This window comes from Salmo salar, chromosome ssa29 (assembly GCF_905237065.1).
Source record: "Salmo salar chromosome ssa29, Ssal_v3.1, whole genome shotgun sequence".
Classification (NCBI taxonomy): domain Eukaryota; kingdom Metazoa; phylum Chordata; class Actinopteri; order Salmoniformes; family Salmonidae; genus Salmo; species Salmo salar.
The window spans coordinates 22,704,527-22,729,018 of NC_059470.1; the positions used below are offsets into that span (position 1 = coordinate 22,704,527).

Genomic DNA, 24,492 nt, shown 5'->3' on the forward strand with positions numbered 1-24,492 from the left:
GTCTGGCCACTCTACCATAAAGGCCTGATCGGTGGAGCGCTACAGAGAAGGTTGTCCATCTGGAATGTTCTCCCATCTCCACAGAGGAACTCTGGAGCTCTGTCAGAGTGACTATCGGGTTCTTGGTCAACTCCCTGACTAAGTCCCTTCTCCTCCAATTACTCCGTTTTGGCCTGGTGGCCAGCTCTAGAAGAGTCTGGGTGGTTCCAAACTTCTTCCATTTAAGAATGATGGAGGCCACTGTGCTCTTGGGGACCTTCAATGCTACACACATTTTTTTGGTACCCTTCCCCAGATCTGTGCCTCGACACAATCCTGTCTCAGAGCTGTGATGGCCCATTTTATACAGATACATTTGCATTGTATGCAATGTAACCAATCACATCCTGCAAATCACCAGCACAGGGCGACCATTTTGAATCAATTTTCACATTCACTCCTTTGGTAATGCTAACAAATCAGATCATAACTATAAAACTAGCAGAGATCCCACTCTGAAACTTTGATATGCCTCTAGAGTATATTATGTTCAACAATAATAACAACAATAACATTTGCGGGTACTATTTAATGAAACTGACAGTTGAGGACTTGTGAGGTGTCTGTTTCTCGAACTAGACACTAATGTACTTGTACTCTTGCTCAGTTGTGCACCACCGGGGCCTCCCAATCCTCTTTCTATTCTGGTTAGAGCCAGTTTGCACTGTTCTGTGAAGGGAGTAGTACACAGCGTTGTACGAGATCTTCAGTTTCTTGGCAATTTCTCGCATGGAATAGCCTTCATTTCTCAGAACAAGAATAGACTGACGAGTTTCAGAAGAAAGTTCTTTGTTTCTGGCCATTTTGACCCTGTAATCATACCCACAAATGCTGATGCTCTAGATACTCAACTAGTCTAAAGGAGGCCAGTTGTATTGCTTCTTTAAATCAGGACAACAGTTTTCAGCTGTGCTGACATAATTGCAAAAGGGTTTTCTAATGATCAATTAGCCTTTTAAAATGATAAACTTGGATTATCTAACACAACGTGCCATTGGAACACAGGAGTGATGGTTGCTGATAATGGGTCTCTGTACGCCTATGTAGATATTCCATTAAAAATCTGCCGTTTCCAGCTACAATAGTCATTTACAACATTAACAATGTCTACACTGTATTTCTGATCAATTTAATGTTATTTTAATGGACAAAAAAAATAGCTTTTCTTTCTAAAACAAGATTTTCTAAGTGACCCCAAACTTTTGTGTGTGTATGTGATACTACTCATATTACAGAGCAAGCGGTAAAACTTCATATGACACCAATGCCTCATAGCACGTTCAGAAACCCTATGGAGTCCTGGGTAAGGTCAAAGTGTCAGAAATATGCCAACTTTGATCAATTATTTCTCAATTATGCTTTTGGATACAAATGTCAAATATGTCAACAATCCTTCCTTCAAAGGACTATTCTATGGAAGACATTTTGTAAAAAGGCCCTAAATCATGGTATTTTTTTCTGAGGAATCACTCTCTATTGGTTTAGAGCTCTATGTTCCTCCTGCTTTGTTTGTGAAAAAAAAACAGGTTTCAGCTGATTGTTTAACTTGGAATTCCTCGACTACAAGGCCATGCCAGACTTCATAGGAAGAAGTTCCTGTGTGTGTTGTACTGGGTGGGTCTATATGAGAGAGATTTTGTAATCTCACTCTTTTTTAAAATTTCAAATTACATTTTTCTTTACACCTACTGTATGAGTCAATTTTGCTGACATTGCAACTACTGATGATGCCAATTGTGTGTTTGCATTACATCCAATGTTTTCTGTAAGAGGCATTGACAGGAATTTGTCTTAGCTGTCATAGTTTCCATGTGTAACGGTCCACAGATGACCTCTCTCCTCCCCCAGAGTTCTCCTCTGTCCACCCCTGTGTGCCTGCCTCTCCCCTCCCTCCTCACAGAGAAGTGTGGAATTCCCTGAGTCTGTGCCATGTATCCTTTGGGCAGTGCTAGAAAGGGATGGAGGGAGGGGAGGAAGGGAGAGATGGAAGAGTGAGTGGACACTGGTTGTTGAGATAAGAGGAGCTTCACGGTCACAGAGGGTTTGTACAGTCTACGCCAACACGCACGCACACAAACACACGCAGACATGCACACACTCACACTTTCTCTATATTACAGAAACACGCCTGGTTCCAGTCATTCATTCGCATAGGAAATGGGATGAGCGGACTAACTGCGGCCTTCCCACTCACCTCCGCTGTCTCTTTAAACAGTCTCTCAGACTGCTGGCTGAACAAGGGAGAAGAAAAAATGAGAGGAAAGGGCCTTTTCGTTTCATTCATTGTTCCTGCTAAAAATGCCCGTTGTGCTGAATGCCCCTCAATCCTGCTGTCTTATAAGGTCCCACACAGGCATCCTATTTCCCAAGTAATAATAGCCTTTGAATGACCAAAACATCACCGATAATATTTTTTTTATATTAAAATGCTCAGAATTGAAGAAATTGTACCTTCTCTCATCTCTAACTATCAGAAAGCCTGAAAGAACAGCCTGATTGGGCAGGGAGCTTGACTGGCAGCTCTTTGAAACACTCTTGTGGTCGTTGCCAGGTAACAAGGTAAACAATAGGCCATGTCATTAATGACGAGATAAACAATGGGCCACATGTCATTCTCAGCCTAAATAGTATGCCTCAACACACCTCTGCAAAATGTCAACAGTGCTGATCATGGACTGTTTGGATAGACAAACAACAGAAATACACAATTGCATTTGTAACTAACTACAGAATACAGTTCACTAATACACTTCACAATAATTAGTAAAGCCTGAGTCACCTTAGAAGCTTAGACGTAAGAGAATGTACATGAACACAGGATACAATACGTGTACTGGACAATGTATTGGTGCCTCTGTATTAGCATTATAGATGACAATATGTTCAGAATTGTATGTATCGATCAGACATTTATTTGATCATTTGCAGTAGGCCAGCATAGCTGAAATATTGATCTACATGAACATATGAGAAATAATGGTGAGATCATTTGACAGAAAGAAAAGAGCCATATACCTAATACAGGCGTCTGGCCACCCTACAGTGTGCAGGATCCATTGATTTGTACAATTTGTGACACTCATGTCCCGTCCGAATGCTTGAAAAAATATATATACAAAGTAAGAAAATCTGATATCATATCACATAAAAGTGATTTACTTAGGCTTTAGGAAATGCAACCAACTACAGACATTGATGGGGAGGAGAGGAGGATCCATGTACCCCGCTTCAATCATGCAGGCTTCAGTCACCCACTTGGCTTCAGTCGCCCCCAAGATTGAAGTGGGAGACCAATCCAGTTATGGCCTCCTTGCCAGACCTCTCACACTGGACAGACAGGGGTCCTGGGATGGACAGCTCGCACAGCTTCCCCACCTACGGCGCTGGATCAAGGGTGACTTTGTTAAAACGAGATCCAGGAGCCCATCTACGTACTGTAGCCTGTAATGTTCTTGAAAAGAGGAATGTTTGTTAAATGGGTAGTGAATTTAATTTCCTTTCATTTACTGTTATGATGCTAGCAATTTGTTGTAGTGTTGATGTAATTTTTTTGAAGTACTCAATTTGAAATATGCAATATTTGGTCGTGCACCTTTTTTTTTTCTTGTTTTGTATTTGTATTTTTTTCTGTGCCTGAAATGCTCAATTGATGCAGATTTTAAATGAATAACTGACTATGCTGGGTCTGTCTTGCCAGGCTACACAGCATATCCCCCCTGTGCCTTGGGAAAGCTGATTATGTATCACAGCATTCCTGCTGTGGCGGTTGCCTGGGAAGCTGTGCAGACAGAATAGTGGAAAGACAAAAGGAGATGGAAAATAATAATACCATCCTCCTCCTACTCGTCATGACACAAGCTACATCCACTGTAAGACAACAACCCATACATTAGAATGGCAAAATAGAATTTGCAAGAGTAAATTACAAATACTACACACACCGCAACTCCTTTTGTGGACAACATTCCTTTGTGCCAGCTGTGTGCTTGAAGTTATAAGACTCAATGTAGGGGGCTAAGGGCTGGTAGAACAACAACCATATAGTGTACTATCAGGTGTGTTACAGAAAATATACCATTCACAAGTCAAAGTAGCCACAGTTGTGTTAACAGCCCCACAATCCCTCAAATGTTGTCTACCGTGTCAGACTCATCAAACTGATACATTATGGTCAGCGCTTGCTAGATCCACTGTCAATTATGGTTGAGCAGCCGTCTTCAGGATTAGCTTCCTGGCAAGACCCATTGAATGTTCTCCCCAATTTGATAAAGCAACTTCACTCGAAATGTGCACTGCTCATGCGTGACATGATCGTAATTTCGGTGCAGCCTGTCCACCTGAAATGAAAAGCAGCCACTGCTGTCAGATGTCTTTATTCTTAGGAAAATAGTGTATGGTTAATTTTACATTATGGCATGCAGTCACAAGACAGTGTGCTTGCTAGCTAACTGTCACGCCGCAGATGAAAGGCTACCAGTATCTTCGGTCGTACGTTCTACTTGAGCTACTGTAGCTGGTTTAAGGTTTGTAAACAAAGCCAAAGCAAGGCATAGGTGCATGTGGTGACAGTTTTAAGGCGGTATATTTAAATGACTTACAATAAGACGTTACCATTGCTGTACTACATTTCTGGCTTTATTTTTTATTTTTATTTATTTCACCTTTATTTAACCAGGTAGGCTAGTTGAGAACAAGTTCTCATTTACAACTGCGAACTGGCCAAGATAAAGCAAAGCAGTTTGACACAGAGTTACACATGGAATTGTCACGGCTGTTATAAGGAGCGGACCAAGATGCAGCGTTTTCGTAGTTCCACATTTTTATTGACAGTGAAACTAAATGCCATACATAAATGAACTTGAATTACAAAAGCAACAAACCGTGACGCAGAGAGGGAAAAAACACACTTCTCAAAATATAATCACCCACAAGGACATGTGGGACAAACATCAACTTAAATATGGCCTCCAATTAGAGACAATGACAACCAGCTGCCTCTAATTGGAGGTCATGCCAAACAACAACCAACATAGAAATACAAAAACTAGAACTGAACATAGACATACAAAAACAGATAAACACCCCCTGTCACGCCCTGACCACTCTACCATAGAAAATAACAACTTACTATGGTCAGGACGTGACAGGAATAAACAAACATACAGTCAATAATATAGTAGAAAAAAAAGTCTATATACATTGTGTGCAAATGAGGTAAGATAAGGGAGGTAAGGCAATAAATAGGCCATGGTGGCGAATTAATTACAATATAGCAATTAAACACTGGAATGGTAGATGTGCAGAAGATGAATGTGCAAGTAGAGATACTGGGGTGTAAAGGAGCAAGATAAATAAATAACAGTATGGGGATGATGTAGTTGGATGGTCTATTTTCAGATGGGCTATGTACAGGTGCAGTGATCTTGTGGGCTGCTCTGACAGCTGGTGCTTAAAGCTAGTGAGGGAGATATGTGTCTCCAGCTTCAGTGATTTTTGCAGTTCGTTCCAGTCATTGGCAGCAGAGAACTGGAAGGAAAGGCGGCCAAAAGAGGACTTGGCTTTGGGGGTGACCAGTGAGATATACCTGCTGGAGCGCGTGCTACGGGTGGATGCTGCTATTGTGACCTGTGAGCTAAGATAAGGCGGGGCTTGACCTAGCAGAGACTTGTAAATGACCTGGAGCCAGAGGTTTGGCGACGAGTATGAAGCGAGGGCCAGCCAACGAGAGCGTACAGGTCACAGTGGTGGGTAGTATATGGGGCTTTGGTGACAAAACAGATGAGACTGTGATGGACTGCATCCAATTTGTTGAGTAGAGTGTTGGAGGCTATTTTGTAAATGACAACACCGAAGTCAAGGATCGGTAGGATGGTCAGTTTTACGAGGGTATGTTTGGCAGCATGAGTGAAGGATGCTTTGTTGCGAAATAGGAAGCCGATTCTAGATTTCATTTTGGATTGGAGATGTTTAATGTGAGTCTGGAAGGAGAGTTTACAGTCTAACCAGACACCTATGTATTTGTAGTTGTCCACATATTCTAAGTCAGAACCGTCCAGAGTAGTGATGCTGGACAGGCGGGCAGGTGCGGGCAGCGATCGGTTGAAGAGCATGCATTTAGTTTTCATTGCATTTAAGAACAGTTGGAGGCCACGGAAGGAGAGTTGTATGGCATTGAAGCTCGTCTGGAGGTTAGTTAACACAGTGTCCAAAGAAGGGCCAGAAGTATACAGAATGTTGTCGTCTGCGTAGAGGTGGAGCAGAGAATCACCAGCAGCAAGAGCGACATCATTGATGTATACAGAGAAGAGAGTCGGCCCGAGAATTGAACACCCTGGCACCCCCATAGAGACTGCCAGAGGTCCGGACAACAGGCCCTCCGATTTGACACACTGAACTCTATCAGACAAGTAGTTGGTGAACCAGGCGAGGCAATCATTTGAGAAATAAAGGCTGTTGAGTCTGCCGATAAGAATGTGGTGATTGACAGAGTCAAAAGCCTTGGCCAGGTCGATGAATACGGCTGCACAGTATTGTCTCTTATCGATGGCGGTTATGATATCGTTTAGGACCTTGAGCGTGGCTGAGGTGCACCCATGACCAGCTCTGAAACCAGATTGCATAGCGGAGAAGGTATGGTGGGATTCGAAATGGTCGGTAATCTGTTTGTTAACTTGGCTTTCGAAGACCTTAGAAAGGCAGGGTAGGATAGATATAGGTCTGTAGCAGTTTGGGTCTAGAGTGTCTCCCCCTTTGAAGAGGGGGATGACCGCGGCTGCTTTCCAATCTTTGGGAATCTCAGACGATACGAAAGAGAGGTTGAACAGGCTAGTAATAGGGGTTGCAACAATTTCGGCAGATAATTTTAGAAAGAGAGGGTCCAGATTGTCTAGCCTGGCTGATTTGTAGGGGTCCAGATTTTGCAGCTCTTTCAGAACATCAGCTATCTGGATTTGGGTGAAGGAGAAATGGGGAAGGCTTGGGCGAGTTGCTGTGGGGGGTGCAGGGCTGTTGACCGGGGTAGGGGTAGCCAGGTGGAAAGCATGGCCAGCTGTAGAAAAATGCTTATTGAAATTCTCAATTATAGTGGATTTATCGGTGGTGACTGTTTCCTAGCCTCAGTGCAGTGGGCAGCTGGGAGGAGGTGCTCTTATTCTCCATGGACGACAGTGTCCCAGAACTCTTTTGAGTTTGTGCTACAGGATGCAAATTTCTGCTTGAAAAAGCTAGCCTTAGCTTTCCTAACTGCTTGTGTATACTTGTTCCTAACTTCCCTGAAAAGTTGCATATCACGGGGGATATTCGATGCTAATGCAGAACGCCACAGGGTGTTTTTGTGCTGGTCAAGGGCAGTCAGGTCTGGAGAGACCCAAGGGCTATATCTGTTCCTGGTTCTACATTTTTTGAATGGGGCATGCTTATTTAAGATGGTGAGGAAGGCACTTCTGAAGAATAACCAGGCATCCTCTACTGACGGGATGAGGTCAGTATCCTTCCAGGATACCCGGGCCAGGTCGATTAGAAAGGCCTGCTCGCTGAAGTGTTTTAGAGAGCGTTTGACAGTGATGATGGGTGGTCGTTTGACCGCAGACCCATTACGGATGCAGGCAATGAGGCAGTGATCGCTGAGATCTTGGTTGAAAACAGCAGAGGTGTATTTGGAGGGCAAGTTGGTTAGGATGATATCTATGAGGGTGCCCGTGTTTACAGCTTTGGGGTTGTACCTGGTAGGTTCATTGATAATTTGTGTGAGATTGAGGGCATCAAGCTTAGATTGTAGGATGGCCGGAGTGATAAGCATGTCCCAGTTTAGGTCACCTAGCAGCACGAGCTCTGAAGATAGATGGGGGGCAATCAGTTCACATATGGTGTCCAGAGCACAGCTGGGGGCAGAGGGTGGTCTATAGCAAGCGGCAACGGTGAGAGACTTGTTTCTGGAAAGGTGGGTTTTTAAAAGTAGAAGCTTGAATTGTTTGGCTACAGACCTGGATAGTAAGACAGAACTCAGCTATTTATGTGACGTTGAATAATGCCGGAAGTAAATCCTTGGTAATGGCTGCCTCCTGAATCCAAGTGTTTGACACGAGGGGCAGGGACCAGTAACTTTCTGATCAAACTTTATCTACGTACCAGCTACAGTCATTTTTCATACTTGCGTCTGAGTTGCACATGCTTATCACAACTTTGAATCAGGCCCTAAGAGAATGACAGTATGACTAGTAGGATATTGATGATAACAATAATGATTTATTGTTGTGTTGTACCATGAACAATGGGCATAGTGTACGACATGGTGTTAAGTCTATTTTCACCTCCAGGTGACAGGGGCTGCCTTCCTGCACCGAACTGTCTCATTCAATAATAGGGCATGCTTGACCCCAGCCACAATATCTCCTAAAGTAATCAAACAGAAATAGCCTCAAATGCTCTGCTGAGACGGCCTGCCTCAAGAATTACATTAAGGGTCTAAAATTTCCACCTACTGACTTACAGCACTACTGAAGGTCTAATCAGCACCCAGCGAATGACATAAGCACTAATGGCCTAATCCGTGTCGACTGAATTGAATTCAGACGTGGGTTCAAATACTACGCTACGTTAAAATATAAATCTTTAAAATCCTTTAGCTGTGCTTGACTGAGCTTGGCTGGCTCAATGGAACCAATGGAATAGTCCCAAAACTATTATCCACAGAGGACCGGTATCAATACAGGCATTCGCTCCAATCTAAGCACCTGATTCAACAAATCCGCTAAAAATAGTCTTCAAGAAACTGAATTTGTTGAATCAGCAGTGTGACTGTTAAAAAAAAAAAAATCATTAAAAATGTATGGCCTGCTCCACCCTGACCTAAGTGCACACATTTTCCTCTATCTGACAGTCTGAGAAAAGAGTACCTGGGGATCTGAATGAACAAGCCGCTTCTGGAAAAACACTACCATGGGAAATTGGCCTGCAGTTTTCCACGCATTCTTCACATCCATTGAAAAATGACTAGATATTGCATAATTTCACATTATGCAGACCGTTTCTTCAGTATGTGTCGGCCTATCTGAGTAAACGAATGATACAGTATGTTGACTTAACAGGCATTAGAAATTAGAGGTCGACCGATTATGATTTTTCAGCGCCGACACCAATGCCGATTATTGGAGGACCAAAAAATGCCGATACCGAGTAATCGGCCGATTTTTTTAAATTTATTTATTTATTTGTAATAATGACAATTACAACAATACTGAATGAACACTTATTTTAACTTAATATAATACATCAATAAAATCAATTTAGCCTCAAATAAATAATGAAACATGTTCAATTTGGTTTAAATAATGCAAAAACAAAGTGTTGGAGAAGAAAGTAAAAGTGCAATATGTGCCATGTAAGAAAGCTAACGTTTAAGTTCCTTGCTCAGGACATGAGAACATATGAAAGCTGGTGGTTCCTTTTAACATGAGTCTTCAATATTCCCAGGTAAGAAGTTTTAGGTTGTAGTTATTATAGGAATTATAGGACTATTTCTCTCTATACGATTTGTATTTCATATACCTTTGACTATTGGATGTTCTTATAGGCACTTTAGTTTTGCCAGTGTAACAGTATAGCTTCCGTCCCTCTCCTCGCTCCTACCTGGGCTCGAACCAGGAACACATCAACAACAGCCACCCTCGAAGCAGCATTACCCATGTAGAGGAAGGGAAACAACTACTCCAAGTCTCAGAGCGAGTGATGTTTGAAACGCTATTAGCGCGCACCCCGCTAACTAGCTAGCCATTTCACATGGGTTACACCAGCCTAATCTCGGGAGTTGATAGGCTTGAAGTCATAAACAGCGCAATGCTTGAAGCATTGCGAAGAGCTGCTGGCAAAACGCACGAAAGTGCTGTTTGAATGAATGCTTACGAGCCTGCTGGTGCCTACCATCGCTCAGTCAGACTGCTCTATCAAATCATAGACTTAATTATAACATACTAACACACAGAAATACGAGCCTTAGGTCATTAATATGGTCGAATCCGGAAACTATCACGTTTATTCTTTCAGTGAAATACGGAACCGTTCCGTATTTTATCTAACGGGTGGCATCCATAAGTCAAAATACTCCTGTTACATTGCACAACCTTCAATGTTATGTCATAATTATGTAAAATTCTGGCAAATTAGTTCGCAACGAGCCAGGCGCCCCAAACTGTTGCATATACCCTGACTCTGCATGCAATGAACGCAAGAGAAGTGACACAATTTCACCTGGTTAATATTGCCTGCTAACCTGGATTTCTTTTAGCTAAATATACAGGTTTAAAAATATATACTTCTGTGTATTGATTTTAAGAAAGGCATTGATGTTTATGGTTAGATACATTCTTTTTTCGCAAATGCGCTTTTGTTAAATCATCCACCGTTTGGCGAAGTCGGCTGTCTTTGTTAGGAAGAAATAGTCTTCACACAGTTCGCAATGAGCCAGGCTGCCCAAACTGCTGCATATACCCTGACTCTGTTGCAAGAGAAGTGACACATTTTCCCTAGTTAAAAGAAATTCATGTTAGCAGGCAGGTTTAAAAATATATACTTGTGTATTGATTTTAAGAAAGGCATTAATGTTTATGGTTAGGTACACGTTGGCGCAACGTGTACCTAAGCGATTATATGCAACGCAGGACAGGCTAGATAAACTAGTAATATCATCAACCATGTGTAGTTAACTAGTAATTATAATTGATTGTTTTTTATAAGATAAGTTTAATGCTAGCTAGCAACTTACCTTGGCTTCTTACTGCATTCGCGTAACAGGCAGGCTCTTCGTGGAGTGCGATGTAAAGCAGGTGGTTAGAGCGTTGGACTAGTTAACCGTAAGGTTGCAAGATTGAATCCCCGAGCTGACAAGGTAAAAATCTGTCGTTCTGCCCCTGAACAAGGCAGTTAACCCACCGTTCCTAGGCCGTCATTGAAAATAAGAATGTGTTCTTAACTGACTTGCCTAGTTAAATAAAGGTGTGTAAAAAAAATATATATATATATATATTTTAAATCGGCCAAATCGGTGTCAAATACCGATTTCCGATTGTTATGAAAACTTGAAAGCGGCCCTAATTAATCGGCCATTCCGATTAATCGGTCGACCTCTATTAGAAATGTGGCAGATACATTATGTACACACAATAATTAGCCTTTACCTTCCCAATGTTGGTTACAGAGAGATTTAAATGACACTTTATCATTTGCATTGTGAACCTAGATGACAGGTTATGGAGCAATTGCTGATGCAAATGGACAGTGCCTTCAGAAAGTATTCACACCCTTTGACTTTTTCCACATTTTGTTGTGTTACAGCCTGAATATAAAAATTATTACATTTAGATTTGTTTGTCACTGACCTACACACGATACCTCTTAATGTCAAAGTCGAGTTATCTTTTTAGACATTTTTACAAATTAAAAAATGTAAAGTATTCAACCCCTTTGTTATGGCAAGCCTAAATAAGTTCAGGAGTACAAATGCGCTTAACAAGCCAAATAAATCAGTTGCATGGACTCTGTGTGCTGTAATAGCGTTTAACATCATTTTTGAATGACTATCTCATCTCTGTACCCCACACATACAATTATCTCAAATCAAATTATTGCATTAGGCGCATGTGACAAATAAAGTTTGATTTGATATCTGTAAGGTATAAAACACAGTTTAAACCACAAAGACTAGGGAGGTTTTCCAATGCCTCGCAAAGAAGGGCACCTATTGGGTAAACATAAAAAAGCATACATTGAATATCCCTTTGAGCATGCTGAAGTTATTAATTACACTTTGGCTGGTGTATCAATACACCCAGTCACTGGAAAGATACAGACATCCTTCCTAACTCAGTTGCTAGAGAGGAAGGAACGCTCAGGGATTTCACCATGAGGCCAATAGTGACTTTAAAACAGTTACAGACTTTAATGGCTGTGATAGGAGAAAACTGAGGATGGATAAACAACATTGTAAATATTCCACAATACTACTCTAATTGACAGAGTGAAAAGATGGAAAGCCTGTACAGAATACATTTCTTTCCAAAGTATACATCCTGTTTGCAACAAGGCACTAAAGTAATACTGCAAAAAATGTGCCAAAGCAATTCACTTTTTGTCCTGAATACAAAGTGTTATGTTTCTGGCAAATCTCTTCATATTTTCAAGCATAGTGGTGGCTGCATCATGTTATGGGTATGGTTGTAATTGTTAAGAACTGGGGAGTTTTTCAGGATAAAAAAGAGCTAAGCATAGGCAAAATCCTAGAGGAAAACCTGGTTCAGTCTTCTTTCCACTAGACACTGGGAGATTAATTCACCTTTCACCAGGACAATAACTTAAATCACAAGGCCAAATCTACACTGGAGTTGCTTACCAAGAAGACAGTGAATGTTCCTGAGTGGCCGAGTTACAGTTTTGACTTAAATCTACTTGAAAATCTATGGCAAGACCTGAAAATGATTGTCTAGCAATGATCAACAACCAATGTGTAACGGTTGTCGTCTGGAAAGGAGGACCAAAACGCAGCGGGTTGTATACTCATCTTCTTTTAATAGGCGAAAGAAGGAAAACCAAACAAACACGTATACAAAAATAACAAAAAATGATGAACGACGAAAATACAGTCTTGTCAGGCATCGACACGCAAAACAAGAGACAATCTCCCACAAACACTAAACCAAACACATACCCATATATAGGACTCACAATCAGAGGCAACGAGAAAACACCTGCCTCCAATTGAGAGTCCAACCCCAATAAACCAGACATAGAAATACAAAAGACCAGACACCACATAGAACATTACCCAAAAACCTGGAAATAATAAATCAAACGCCCTACTAAATAAACCACCACCCCGAACCACATAAAACAAATACCCTCTGCCACGTCCTGACCAAACTACAATAACAAATAACCCTTATACTGGTCAGGACGTGACACAATGTGACAGAGCTTGAATAATCTTTTAAAGAATAATGTGCAAATGTTGCACAATCCAGGTATGGAAAGCTCTTAGAGACTTACCCAGAATGACTCACAGCTGTAACCACTGCCAAAGTATCCACTCAGGGTTGTGAATACTTACGTAAATGAGATATTTCTGTATTTCAATAAATAATTTTCAATAAATTTGGAAAAAATTCTACAAACATGTTTTGACGTTGTCATTACGGGGTATTGTGTGTAAAAAAAATATATTTAATCAATTTTGAATTCAGCCTGTAACACAACAAAATGTGGAATAAGTCAAGGGGTATGAATACTTTCTGAAGACACTAACTATATGTAGTATGTGTGTAGGATCTTAATTTGAGCCAGTTTGCTAGAGCAGGAAAATAATCATGCAGCAACAGGAAATGTGAATTATTATGTGAATTATAATTAATGGAGATTTTTGTAGGGGTTAATACATTTTTTTGTAAGGGAAATCAAGTCGGTGGGAATTACAAACTTCAGAAGCCTTTTTAAACCTCAAAAATACACTACAAGTTTTACATTTCCTGCATTGCATGAAAGTCCTTCTGCAACAGGTTGATCAAATTAAGATCCTACAGCTGTATGTATTAAAGCGAGCCTATTCCATTGGTGGTAGACACTTATTACGAGGAAAGCGCATGATAGCCATTAGCCACCCCTCATTAACTCAATAATAGAGTTAATGTGCATTCCATCTCTACAACATTCTCCTACTATAACAGGGTTTCCTGATCCTTAGGGTATTACATACTGTGACCGGTCAGCTGACACCAATTTAATCAGTTCACAAGTGCTAATCTTACTGAAGTTGAATCGGTGGGTATTCTAAGCTGAAAAGGGCAGATAGCTTGTATGTCTCTGGTACAATAAAGTAAAGGGGAAACACTGTCAATCACAGCTTAAGTATTTGAAAGACAAGTCTTTCTGATGCAGTGTGCACAGTGTAGGAAGGTTGTTGTAGGGATAAGTGTTTTAGCATAAAACAATCACATTGAGGCACTAATATACTGTAAATATGCTGTGGGCTGATAACTCAAACCGTATCCCCCTTGATTCTAGTTAATGAAAAGCGTGAAAATCTCAGCGGTAGGCAGGAGGCTGCATTTGGAGCAGCAGAAGCACATGGTTCAGATAATTGGCCAACATATTTATCCCCAGTGTTCCCCTCTCAAGGCCAGAGAACTTGGACTTTCTGTTGTTTACCCTTTTCCAAATGACCGGCCACCCTGTTCTCTGTGCTTTGCCGTTTAACCCTAAGCACTCTCGTCTCTCTCTCTGTCCCTCTCTCTCTCTTTCTCCTTAACTTCTTCATCTGTATCACTCACTCAGCTCTTTTTCCAGTCCCCCCACCACACACATCCAGTAAGTCATATTTCATCCTATCATTCTTTTGACTCTACTTTCTCTATCCCCCCCCCAGTCGACGCTTTTCTCTCATTATTGTGTCTACTGTGGGAACATGGTATCGTCAAAAATAGAGGGTGTTACCAATTCTGAATCCCTTTCTAGAGTTTTACCGTCTGTAGAATTGTAGGGTTTTGCTTGACTAGCTTGGGTGCCAGTCTGTTTTGGCTTTAGCTAACTAGTCATTCTCTTACCTTGGCATGCATGAACACACATGAACGTTGGTCCTTTCCTGCAAGAGGAGGCAACTTGGCACTTGTTTGCACATCCCTCACCTCAAGTGTGGGTCATCATTCACAATCAATAAGTGTAAAATAACAAGGCATCAGTATTGGTGTCTATGCTCTAAATCTCTACAGTCAGACCCTACGACGGATAACACATGTACATTAGCAACTTGACATATCACTTTAGAATGCAGAACATCACTTTGTGTGCATTCATGGAAGTCCGACATATGTCGGTCAAACAAACCTTTTTGGGTGGGAAATCGATAGATTTGCTAGGGACGAATCAATGAGATTTACAGGAGATTATTAACATTGACGCCCACCACTTAGTGTCGCAAGTGCATTATCGATTCTGATGTAGAGCAGCCGTTCAAAAGTGTTTGTCCTGTCCTCCCACATCAAGCACGAGTCAAGTGACCCATCTATCACTTGTTATGTACACTATGTCTTGTTTAACAGATGCCTGGTATTCCGACATTAGGATGTGCGCTATGGCAGATCAAGGATGTTTGAGTTGGGATTTGCTGTAAATTACGCTAGACCTCACTGAAAACCGGACCCTCGTTCAAAGGTGAAATCCATCAAAACTTAACACTGAACTGAGCCAGAGGCAGGTGACCCTGATGTTTCAACATGTCATGGCAATGAGGATTTTTAAAAAAACAAGCCTTGTTTGTCAAAGCAGGGAGGAAGATTCAAATTGGAGGAAAGAAAAATCAACATAATTGTTTAGATCTTCAAACATATTACCCACTTGGCACAGATGTCAATTCAACGTCTATTCCACATTGGTTCAACGAAATTACGTGGAAACAACGTTGATTCAACCAGTGTGTGTCCAGTGGGTAGAGACGTTAGAGACATATTAGAGACGCAACATATAGTCATGTCACACGTCCAGTAAGTCTCACAACTGGATTCACTCTGTCACAGATTCATTGTCATATATTTCATCCTGTCATTCTTTTGACTCTATTTTGGATGTATTTCCTGTCTTTTGTGAATGAGAAGGAGTGGTACACTACGCGATAACAATCTTAGATCCGGATTAATTCGAAGCATTGGGTCTAGGTGGAATCTTTCACACCAAAAAAAACTGCCATCTGCAATCTGACACCTGAGCTGAAACAACAGGAGGAGTTGTCACTCTGAAAGAAAAGGAGAAGGGCTTTTTTGCTTCTTATCTCAATAGGATCACGAAAATTCTTCCTCTCTCCCAGGTGAATGTCTCGCATTTCATCACCATGACTGACTGGTCTGAAAACTTTACATATGAAAAGAACACCACATAAGAAGAATCAACCCAGTGACAGGAAGTTGTTTTTTCAGCCCCCAATCCGGAATTTCGCAACCCTTTGGACTGGAGAATTTCAGTTAAGGTCTCCCTGTCTCTCACAGCGTATGTAGCGAGAGACAATAATATTATTCACTGAGCCGTCCCCCTTTAAGTCCAAGAATGTTGCCAAGAAAGACAGAAATGTGTAACAGCAGCTTTATATTGAATTTGAGCAAATTACATTAAGGCTGCTTTAAATTAGATAGTGCAGTTAACAAGGAGGTGGCACATGAGTAGTATCTATAGAAACACTTAAGTGCCTCAGATTAAATAAAATAGCATAATGGTTTGTTTGTCAGTGTGTTTTCTAGGGGTTATTGGAGAGTTAACGTTGCGGTCATTGCTTAAAATTCATATGACTTATATTACATCTAAAAAAGGGCCATATATTGAAAGTGTGTTGGCGTATATCTTAGTTAAACCTGTTTTGACACTGATAGGACTGAGACAACTTGAAGAGAACAACTGTCTAGCACCAGGTTTGAGATAGTATACTTGAAACTCAAGACAAGAGAGAATCTCTACTCCAGGGGTGGCCAACACTTCCTAGAGAGCTACTGGATAGGCAGGTTATTGATCCAGCCCTGCCCTAACACACCAGTATCAGCTCTTTATCGAGACCTAAAGAGCAGCTGATTAGTAAAAATCAGGAGTGTAGGGCAGGTCTGGAACAAAAGCCTGCACACCCAGCAGCTCTCCATGAGGAGGGTTGACCACTACTGTTCTACTTCAACACACCAATTGCTGTAGTTATTTCTGGACATAAGGACAACATGAACCTAAGCCTGACCATGGTCTCTTTAAACAGTTTATTTACAGCTATTTCTCCTGGGATTTGGTGGTATTTTTTCCAGCCAAAACTAATCCAGCCTGGTCTGTCCCATAAATTACTTTTATGATTTGCTAAATGAAAATAAGGGGATTAAGCCCAGGGGGAAACAGAAATCTGTAAGTCTGCTCATGTAAAAATAGATACTAGAGATTTGGTCATTTCCATGTAAAAGGACCCATGAGCACTAACGTGAAGTTCACAGGATCATGTCATGTAAAAATGGGTGTCAAATGAAAGTGTCAATATATATCTTTTTTAATTAAGGCATATTTATATTTTCAACCATTTCCCATCACAAAAATGAGGAATAAGCAAAGGCTTTGATTTCTGGTCAAACATGGAAAAGGGGTCTTAAAAGGTATTAGAAACACATCAAAACACAATACTGTTGCAAAATCCCTGCCAACTAATTTCATCATGTACTTTTTGATATTTTTTTCTGCCTTCTGTAAGTTTTTCAGAAACATTGCATTCTGCCTTGAAATTCCGTTACCTAATGAGGGACGATAATGAAAGTTCACAGATGTAACAAGTAAAGGTAGACCTATCAATTAGTTATACTCGACTGTACTATACTGAACTCTACTGTTCTCTACTGTACTGTATTGTAAAGGCAATGTGTCATGTCATAGCTGACACCATTGTTTCTGCAGACTTCATTGAATCTTAATTCAGAGCAGATATTTAACATTGTTTTTGGAAAACTTGGGCACATAAAAAAACGGAGGATTTTTTTTTTACTAAACTTTGCATCTTCACATTTCTTCCAGTAAATGTGTTTTTGTAAAACAAAATGTGTAAATTGTTACAAGTAGTCCTTGTGTATAGAGTAGTATGGTTTGCTAAACTTTGAAATCAATGGTTTTTGTTTGGCATACATTTTAAGTGAGATTCCATTACCTTGGAATTGCCAGTTTACCTATACCTACAGTATCTAGAAGTGTTTGCACCAGCTGCAAAGTTTGCACTTGTTTTTGTTAAGTTGGGAATAAAACACAAAGAAAAAAGCTAAATCATAAAACTCTTAATTTAAACTTGACCTTGCATTAAACCTTCTTTCACCCTTGTTTTATCTTTATGTTCATAAAAAAAAGTATTCCCTCATATACTTGCCAAAAATGTTGCTTGCCAGAATTTTTCAAGCTAAATAAGTCCATTACAATTCAGCCAACAGAGCAGCTGTGATTTGTGAGATATGATGTTATTGGACTAACACCGATAAGTGTTACAGAGTGGACACAAGTGACCTCCCCCTGGGTGATATAATGGGATATTCAGGCCTAAAATCAATGGAGCATTATTTACTCTCCACACACTCAATAACAGATGATGCCTAAATGGCTAACAAGTGCTGTATTGACATTGTTCTTGAATCATATGTGGCATCACGTGTCAAATGTTAAAGTGTTCAAATTGATTTGTAATTCATTTCTAGCAAATACTGATTTATGGTTAATTCTCAAAAGGTTCGATTAGCCTAGTGAAAATGGTATTTTGAAAACAGCAATGAGAAAGCTGCCCTCCTTGGTTGGAGAGGACATATAATTCGGGGAATAGCCGATATATGCTTGAGAGGCCAGCATTTTGACAGACTCTGGAGCCAAATGCCAAGGCTGGACAGTGTCCTTGTCGTACCATAGACATAGCTGATTAGAACTAATGCCGTAGACATAGCCACGGAGCTATTTAGGCAGATTAGTAAAATATATGCGGAACAACACTAAGTCAATAAAATCCCAGTCATGATAGAAGAAAAACAAATCTCAAAGTTAGTTGTTTACCAGCTTGGATGCTGCTCACTTTAGTGTCATATATCTGGAACTTCTTGTTGTAACGCCTGATGGCAGGTGGTTTAAGGTTCCACTAGTCAAACGGACACTGTGTTCTTTAGACAGGGGTCTAAAGAACATATAAAAGATTGAACAACTAAAAAGGTAGTAAAGGCATGGTCTGGTCATCCAACCAACTGAACACGTTTCCAAAATCAGAATAATTGTGATATCAAAACAAAATATTCAAAATATTCAATCAGTTCCTTTCTTCCAAGAAACGGGGAGTTGTTTGGCATTTTACCAACTTCTTTTCAACGTACATTGATACTTACTTTTAACATTTGAAACAGAGGTGTTAAAAGCATTCCAGGTAGGGTTAGAGTGCACAGGTTGATGGGTAAAACACTCTCATAAATGGAGCCTAGGGAAATTCCACCCAGAACTTGACTCCACATGTTTCTAGAAAGAAAGAAATGTTTCCATTTCTCAAATAGATTGCTTCCGTTAAAAAAATGTGTGTTACCTTTGTGTTGTTCTCTTTGCTTCTTAATACGCAAAGGCAGCACGAGCCAAGAGTTTACCGTGTCGGCATTGCAATTCAAATTGAGATACCGCATAAACCAGACACAAAGAAAGGACATACAGACAGAATATGTAGAAGATTTCCACTTGAAGACCTTATGATAATTTATTCTGAGTTCCACCGTACCTTCTTTGAGTTGATACAAAAAAAGTATTTCTTCATGCACCTGGTACTCTATGGTGCTTCTACTATAAAATCCTTCAGTCATGTGTGTGCCCTATACCTGTCTGGTTTGCTGTTGTTGTTCTTTCCCACTACACCAAGTGAGACCTTTTAGTGAGCCATCATTTAGCAGACACTCTTAATGTGTATAGGCCAGATGAGCCTAGTGTGGCTGGCTGGTTTGACTGTTTTTACAACACATGCAGTCTGTTAGAGGCCACAGGCAGGGTATTACTAGGTAAATTCACAGGGTTCAGAGTGGCAAATGCTTTAGTTGTCCTCTGTCAACAGACTCTCAAAGAGGAAAACTTGTCAGAGGCTAAAACACAGGGCTGGTCATTAGACTGATGCCACAAATTGAGTTTGATGGACTTATCGTGCACACCTAACTAGTCCTATAAGTGCCTAGTGGAGTGAAGGGCAGAGCTACTTTTCAGGACAACAAATCTGTTTTATTTCCCTCTTTTGCTTTTCTTTGCATTGAAAGAGGACACCATTCTACTGAGAGTATAATCTCAATGCTACGGCTATCTGGTAAGGTCTATTACTATCCATGAACAATAATAATAATAATACACTGGCATCTCTTCAGCTAAGTATGTCAAACCAGGAATAACATGCTTCCGACAAATGGGAGGCGAAAAAGCTTTCTCCTCAAATGCATTGAAATAATATGTAACAGCTGCACAACAAAACAAAACCCATGATGGACCCTTGACACAATGAAATTACCCTGAAATGCAGACGGCTGCAATTGAGAACCTGGCAAGAGCTTTAGAGAACAATAGCATCCATTGAATCAAAACAGCAGCAAACGTCACTGAACCACTGTCATATGAGAAGGTCATTACATTCACCAATTTAAGATGGGTCTTCCAATCAAATTAGCTATTTACTTGCATTAAATAATTGCGTTCATGTTATCAAGAACCTTGTTACGTTGTTATTAACACTCAGTTATTGAATTCTTTAAGACATTGAGGATCACAATTATACTGATAAACCAATGATACTTGTTATTTTCAGTGCTAATTCCGTATGTATTTTTAGAAGTCTGTGTTATAGTGGAAACAGAGGGAACATGTCTAAGAAGTCAATTATGACAAATGAATTCAATTCAAACAATCAATTCAAACAATGTACTGAAGATGAACACTAATTGCCATAGACACAAACCAGGATAATTGGGGTGTGAGCCTTAAGCAAGGGTCCTTCCAGGAGGTTCCTTTTGTTCAAGCTGTTGTGTGAGGCCAGTCAAAGAAAAGGAACAGTCAGCTATTCTTACTCAAAGATGAACAATAACTCAATTATTGTCTCTAATGATGACGTCTGTTAATTACAGAAACAAAATATAAGAAAATCACGTCAGCATTTTATAGTTGAATTTCCATCCATTTTAGTAGGCTACCCAAAAAGAAAAAAAATCATTCTTCATCGTAAATGATCAAAAATGTCAGACTTTATAGTGGCTCACTGTAGAAGGTAGTGAATGAAAAAAGGGAATACACATTATAACCACCAATTCCAATTCACCTACATCTAATACGACTGAATTCATCTGGCAAGCAGAATATGTTCTTTCCTCTATATCACAGTTTATAAAGGAAACGACTGCTAAATATGTCTAGTATTATCATTTTTTAACCAGAGACACTGTCTGACTGCACTATAAATCGAGAAATGTAGAGCAGAATAAAATAGATACCAGAATTGTCCATCCATTTTGGTTAGAATGGAAATGTGTACTTGGCTTTTGCCCAACAACCCCAGTCAAACGCCTAACCAGACCAGACACTTCCACAATCTGCTAACAATCTGGTGTGTTTTCAAACTAGCGGGAGTCCCAGACAGCTAGCACTCTGGCCAGATCAGAGGGTCTCCTACTGCAGGTGGTTGTCCACAGAGGAGCTAGGGGGACAAGGGGCAGTCCCTGCTCCATGGGAGACCCCGTCTGTCATCACCACCATCTGGACTGGAGACCCACTTTGGCACAACACAGGACCAGATTTGGTCTCCTCTTTCCCAGTGGTGGCTAATGTGCCAAGACAGTTTAGACATGGAACAGGCAATGGACAGTCTCAGAGCAGTCCTGGAACTCCTTGTGGGTTAATTAGGTACAAATAAACTATAGACTATTGCATTTCATTTGAAGTTTGATGTCTAATGTTTAATGTGTAAGGAGTGATGATGCAGCTTTAGTTTAGGCCTATAGTCATAGTGTTTCTATTCAGAAAATGAAATGTATTATTTTGGTTAGAAATAGCCTTAAAACAGTAACGCAGTGACAGGAACAAACATTGCAGAGCTCTATGAAGCAGGTGTTCAGAAAAGTAGGCTAAATAGCTCTCAATGGTAGGCTACTAATTTGCATTTTTAAAGTTTAAAGTTTATATAAGTTTATTAGCCTACTGCCTTTGTCTACTGATCCATAGAGATTGAAATCATGTGACACGTCTTCGGAATTAGGCTACATGATGTGTATGTCTCCTTTACCAAAAAAATGTTTGGCAGACTTTTCCCCTGAACAACAAACAGGTTTCTGTGTAATATCCAATAGAAGAAGCATTGTCATTTATAATTCCGTTTCCGTGTCAATCATTTCGTTTAGGTAAGTAGCCTAGGCTAACCTAGTACTAATTCCCATATTTTACCAAATTCCCCACAAGCAAAGTCGGTCTCACACCTACCTTTCTTGTGCGCTGTCAGTGTCACGCAGCAGCCCATGCAGAACATGGCAGCAATAACTATTCCAGTTTCAGGTCGCATTGTTTCCAAAATGTGTTATATTCAATGAAATTAGAGGAGAAACTTATCCATAGTCTTGGGCGAACCCCTTTATGTGATGTATCTACCCCCGCTTTACGTCCAGGGGAGGTAAAAGGTGTAGTCTATTTGGGTGGGACTTCGTTGAACTGGCACTCTCTCTTTTCCCGGTGATTGGTCCTCTTCCGTCTCTAGTATTGCAGTCAGAGCAACTTTCAATTGTTTTGACGTCATTTGGAAGGAGTATCGTTCGAAAGCAAAGCAGTCAAGTGCAAAGTTATATCAAGCATGGTCTTTCACAAGCATAGGCCATTGCATACGTTTATCTCAAATAGTCCTATCCCTGGCTGAAATAACATTTTATTAGGTTGATATGTTCATATTGCAAGTAGGCTACATGCCTAGGCTTCTTATTGCAAGCTATTGTCTAAACAGGGGTGTATTCAACCTAGGGTCCGCGGAGGTATTGCAGGGGGTCTGCCCCCCCAAGAACAACAAAAAATGTTGAAGAAAAAATAAGTACAAAATAAATACATTATTTAACTGTTTTTATGAATATTGCCAGCAACAACAGAATAAACACATTTTGAATTACATAGGCTACCTACAGTAGAAAAGAGGATAATATCTTCTTTCTATTGTCAACTTTATTTTTCAAACTCCTAATATTGCGAAAATTGCACTCATTAGAGATAATTACACTCACTGGAGCAGGGTATGTGAGCTCCCACTCATCGCTCCACGTCTTTGCGCACCGCTCCAGTGCTCAACCTCCTTTCCCCACTCCACTAAAAATCGCTTGAGTGCTCATAGAAAAAATCAACTGCTGCTCCAAATTTGTTCCATTCATTTCTTGTTTAAAAGATCATTTAACAAACACCCCATTCTACCTTTGTGTCTATGTACCATTTGGTTTGGAAGTAGGCTATCGTAAGAAACGTCAACATTTCAACATGGACCTACCAGATGATATGCGGCCACTGTGGCCACTTTGAAATTACAGACTTTATTTTCCCTTATGAAAAATGTATCAACCCCTACAAAAATGTCAATTAATTATAATCCAAATAATAATTCACATTTCCATCTGTAGGTGGTTAGTAGTACAGGGTTTCAGGTTTTCGGGAAAATTTGACCAGGAACATTTTAATTTACCAGACATTTGAAAAACTTACCGGACATGCATTCAAATCCGACTTGGCGAAGCCAGCGCCATTAATAAATGAGTGATGTTGACCAAATGAGCCCCATTTACATGTCCTTAAAAACAGCCTATAACAAATTACAAAAACACTATTCCTTGTGTTTTGATGTGTAGTATACACAAAACTTTATAGTCTATTATTTTTTTAATCGTTTTTCCTAAAACAATATTCGTCCACCTCACGGTTCAGCTGTCGGTGATTTGAGCACTAAATGAATGAGGGCATTGCATGCAAAGGCCTATAGGCTTTGGAGTCCACTGCATGATATTAATGTAAAAAAAAAAGATATATATATAAAAGGAAGAGAAGCTTAGGCCCAGCTGCAGAGAGAAATAGAGAGAGATAGAGATATGCCAGTGGCATGCTATGACACCGACATAAATTGCCTTATGTCAGATGGCTACTGTGTCTGCTATGCAGATATAGCCGTACAGGAGGCTAATTCGTAAATTATCTGAATATTTTGGATAAAGATAAGCATTATTTTGTTATATTATAGGAGTAACTCTGGTAGGCCTGAAACATTCTTTCTCACCTCAAGTTCATCTGTCAGTTGGAGCACCGGTGAGCACAGCCTTCATAGGCCTGCAGTAGCTAAATCTGAATAATAGCCACACCACACCACACCAAACCATTCTAAACTTTATTAGGGTAGTATCAAATGTAAGTCAAGCCATTGTTCATTAGAGAAATATGAGAAGGCTGTTATACTGAGGGAAACAGCATCACAGTTGGAACTGAATTTGGCCAAAGAAAATGGCTAAATAGAATTAAACAAAACCCTTATGAACTGGTTTAAACCTTCCCAAACGTTTTGAACAGGCTATATTGCATGAATTACCAACAAAGGCTAGTGCCTACCGTACCCAACAAATGACAGCAATTAGGCTAATGTTATTTATTTTACAACAGGCCTACTCATAACCTACACTATATATACAAAAGTATGTGGACACCCATTCAAATGAGTGGATTCAGCTATTTTAGCCACACTCGTTGCTGACAGGTGTATAAAATAGAGCACACAGACATTCAATCTCCATAGACAAACATTGGCAGTAGAATGGCCTTACTGAACAGCTTAGTAACTTTCAACGTGGCATCGTCAAGGATACCACCATTCCAACAAGTCAGATGTCTGCCTTGCTAAAGCTGCCCCGGTCTGCCCCTGTAAGTTCT

The 24,492-nt window shown here is 40.3% G+C and overlaps 1 protein-coding gene across 1 annotated transcript in view; it reads right to left on the reverse strand.

Annotated features, from left to right (window-relative positions):
* LOC106590362 (melanoma receptor tyrosine-protein kinase) overlaps positions 1–22,294 on the reverse strand; it is a 49,585-nt gene extending 27,291 nt beyond the window's left edge. The window contains exon 1 of the mRNA XM_014181301.2: positions 22,033–22,294. Within this exon, the coding sequence (XP_014036776.1) occupies positions 22,033–22,111 (79 nt within the window). The 5' untranslated portion in view covers positions 22,112–22,294. The remainder of the gene's footprint in view (positions 1–22,032) is intronic.
* Positions 22,295–24,492: the final 2,198 nt, after the last annotated feature.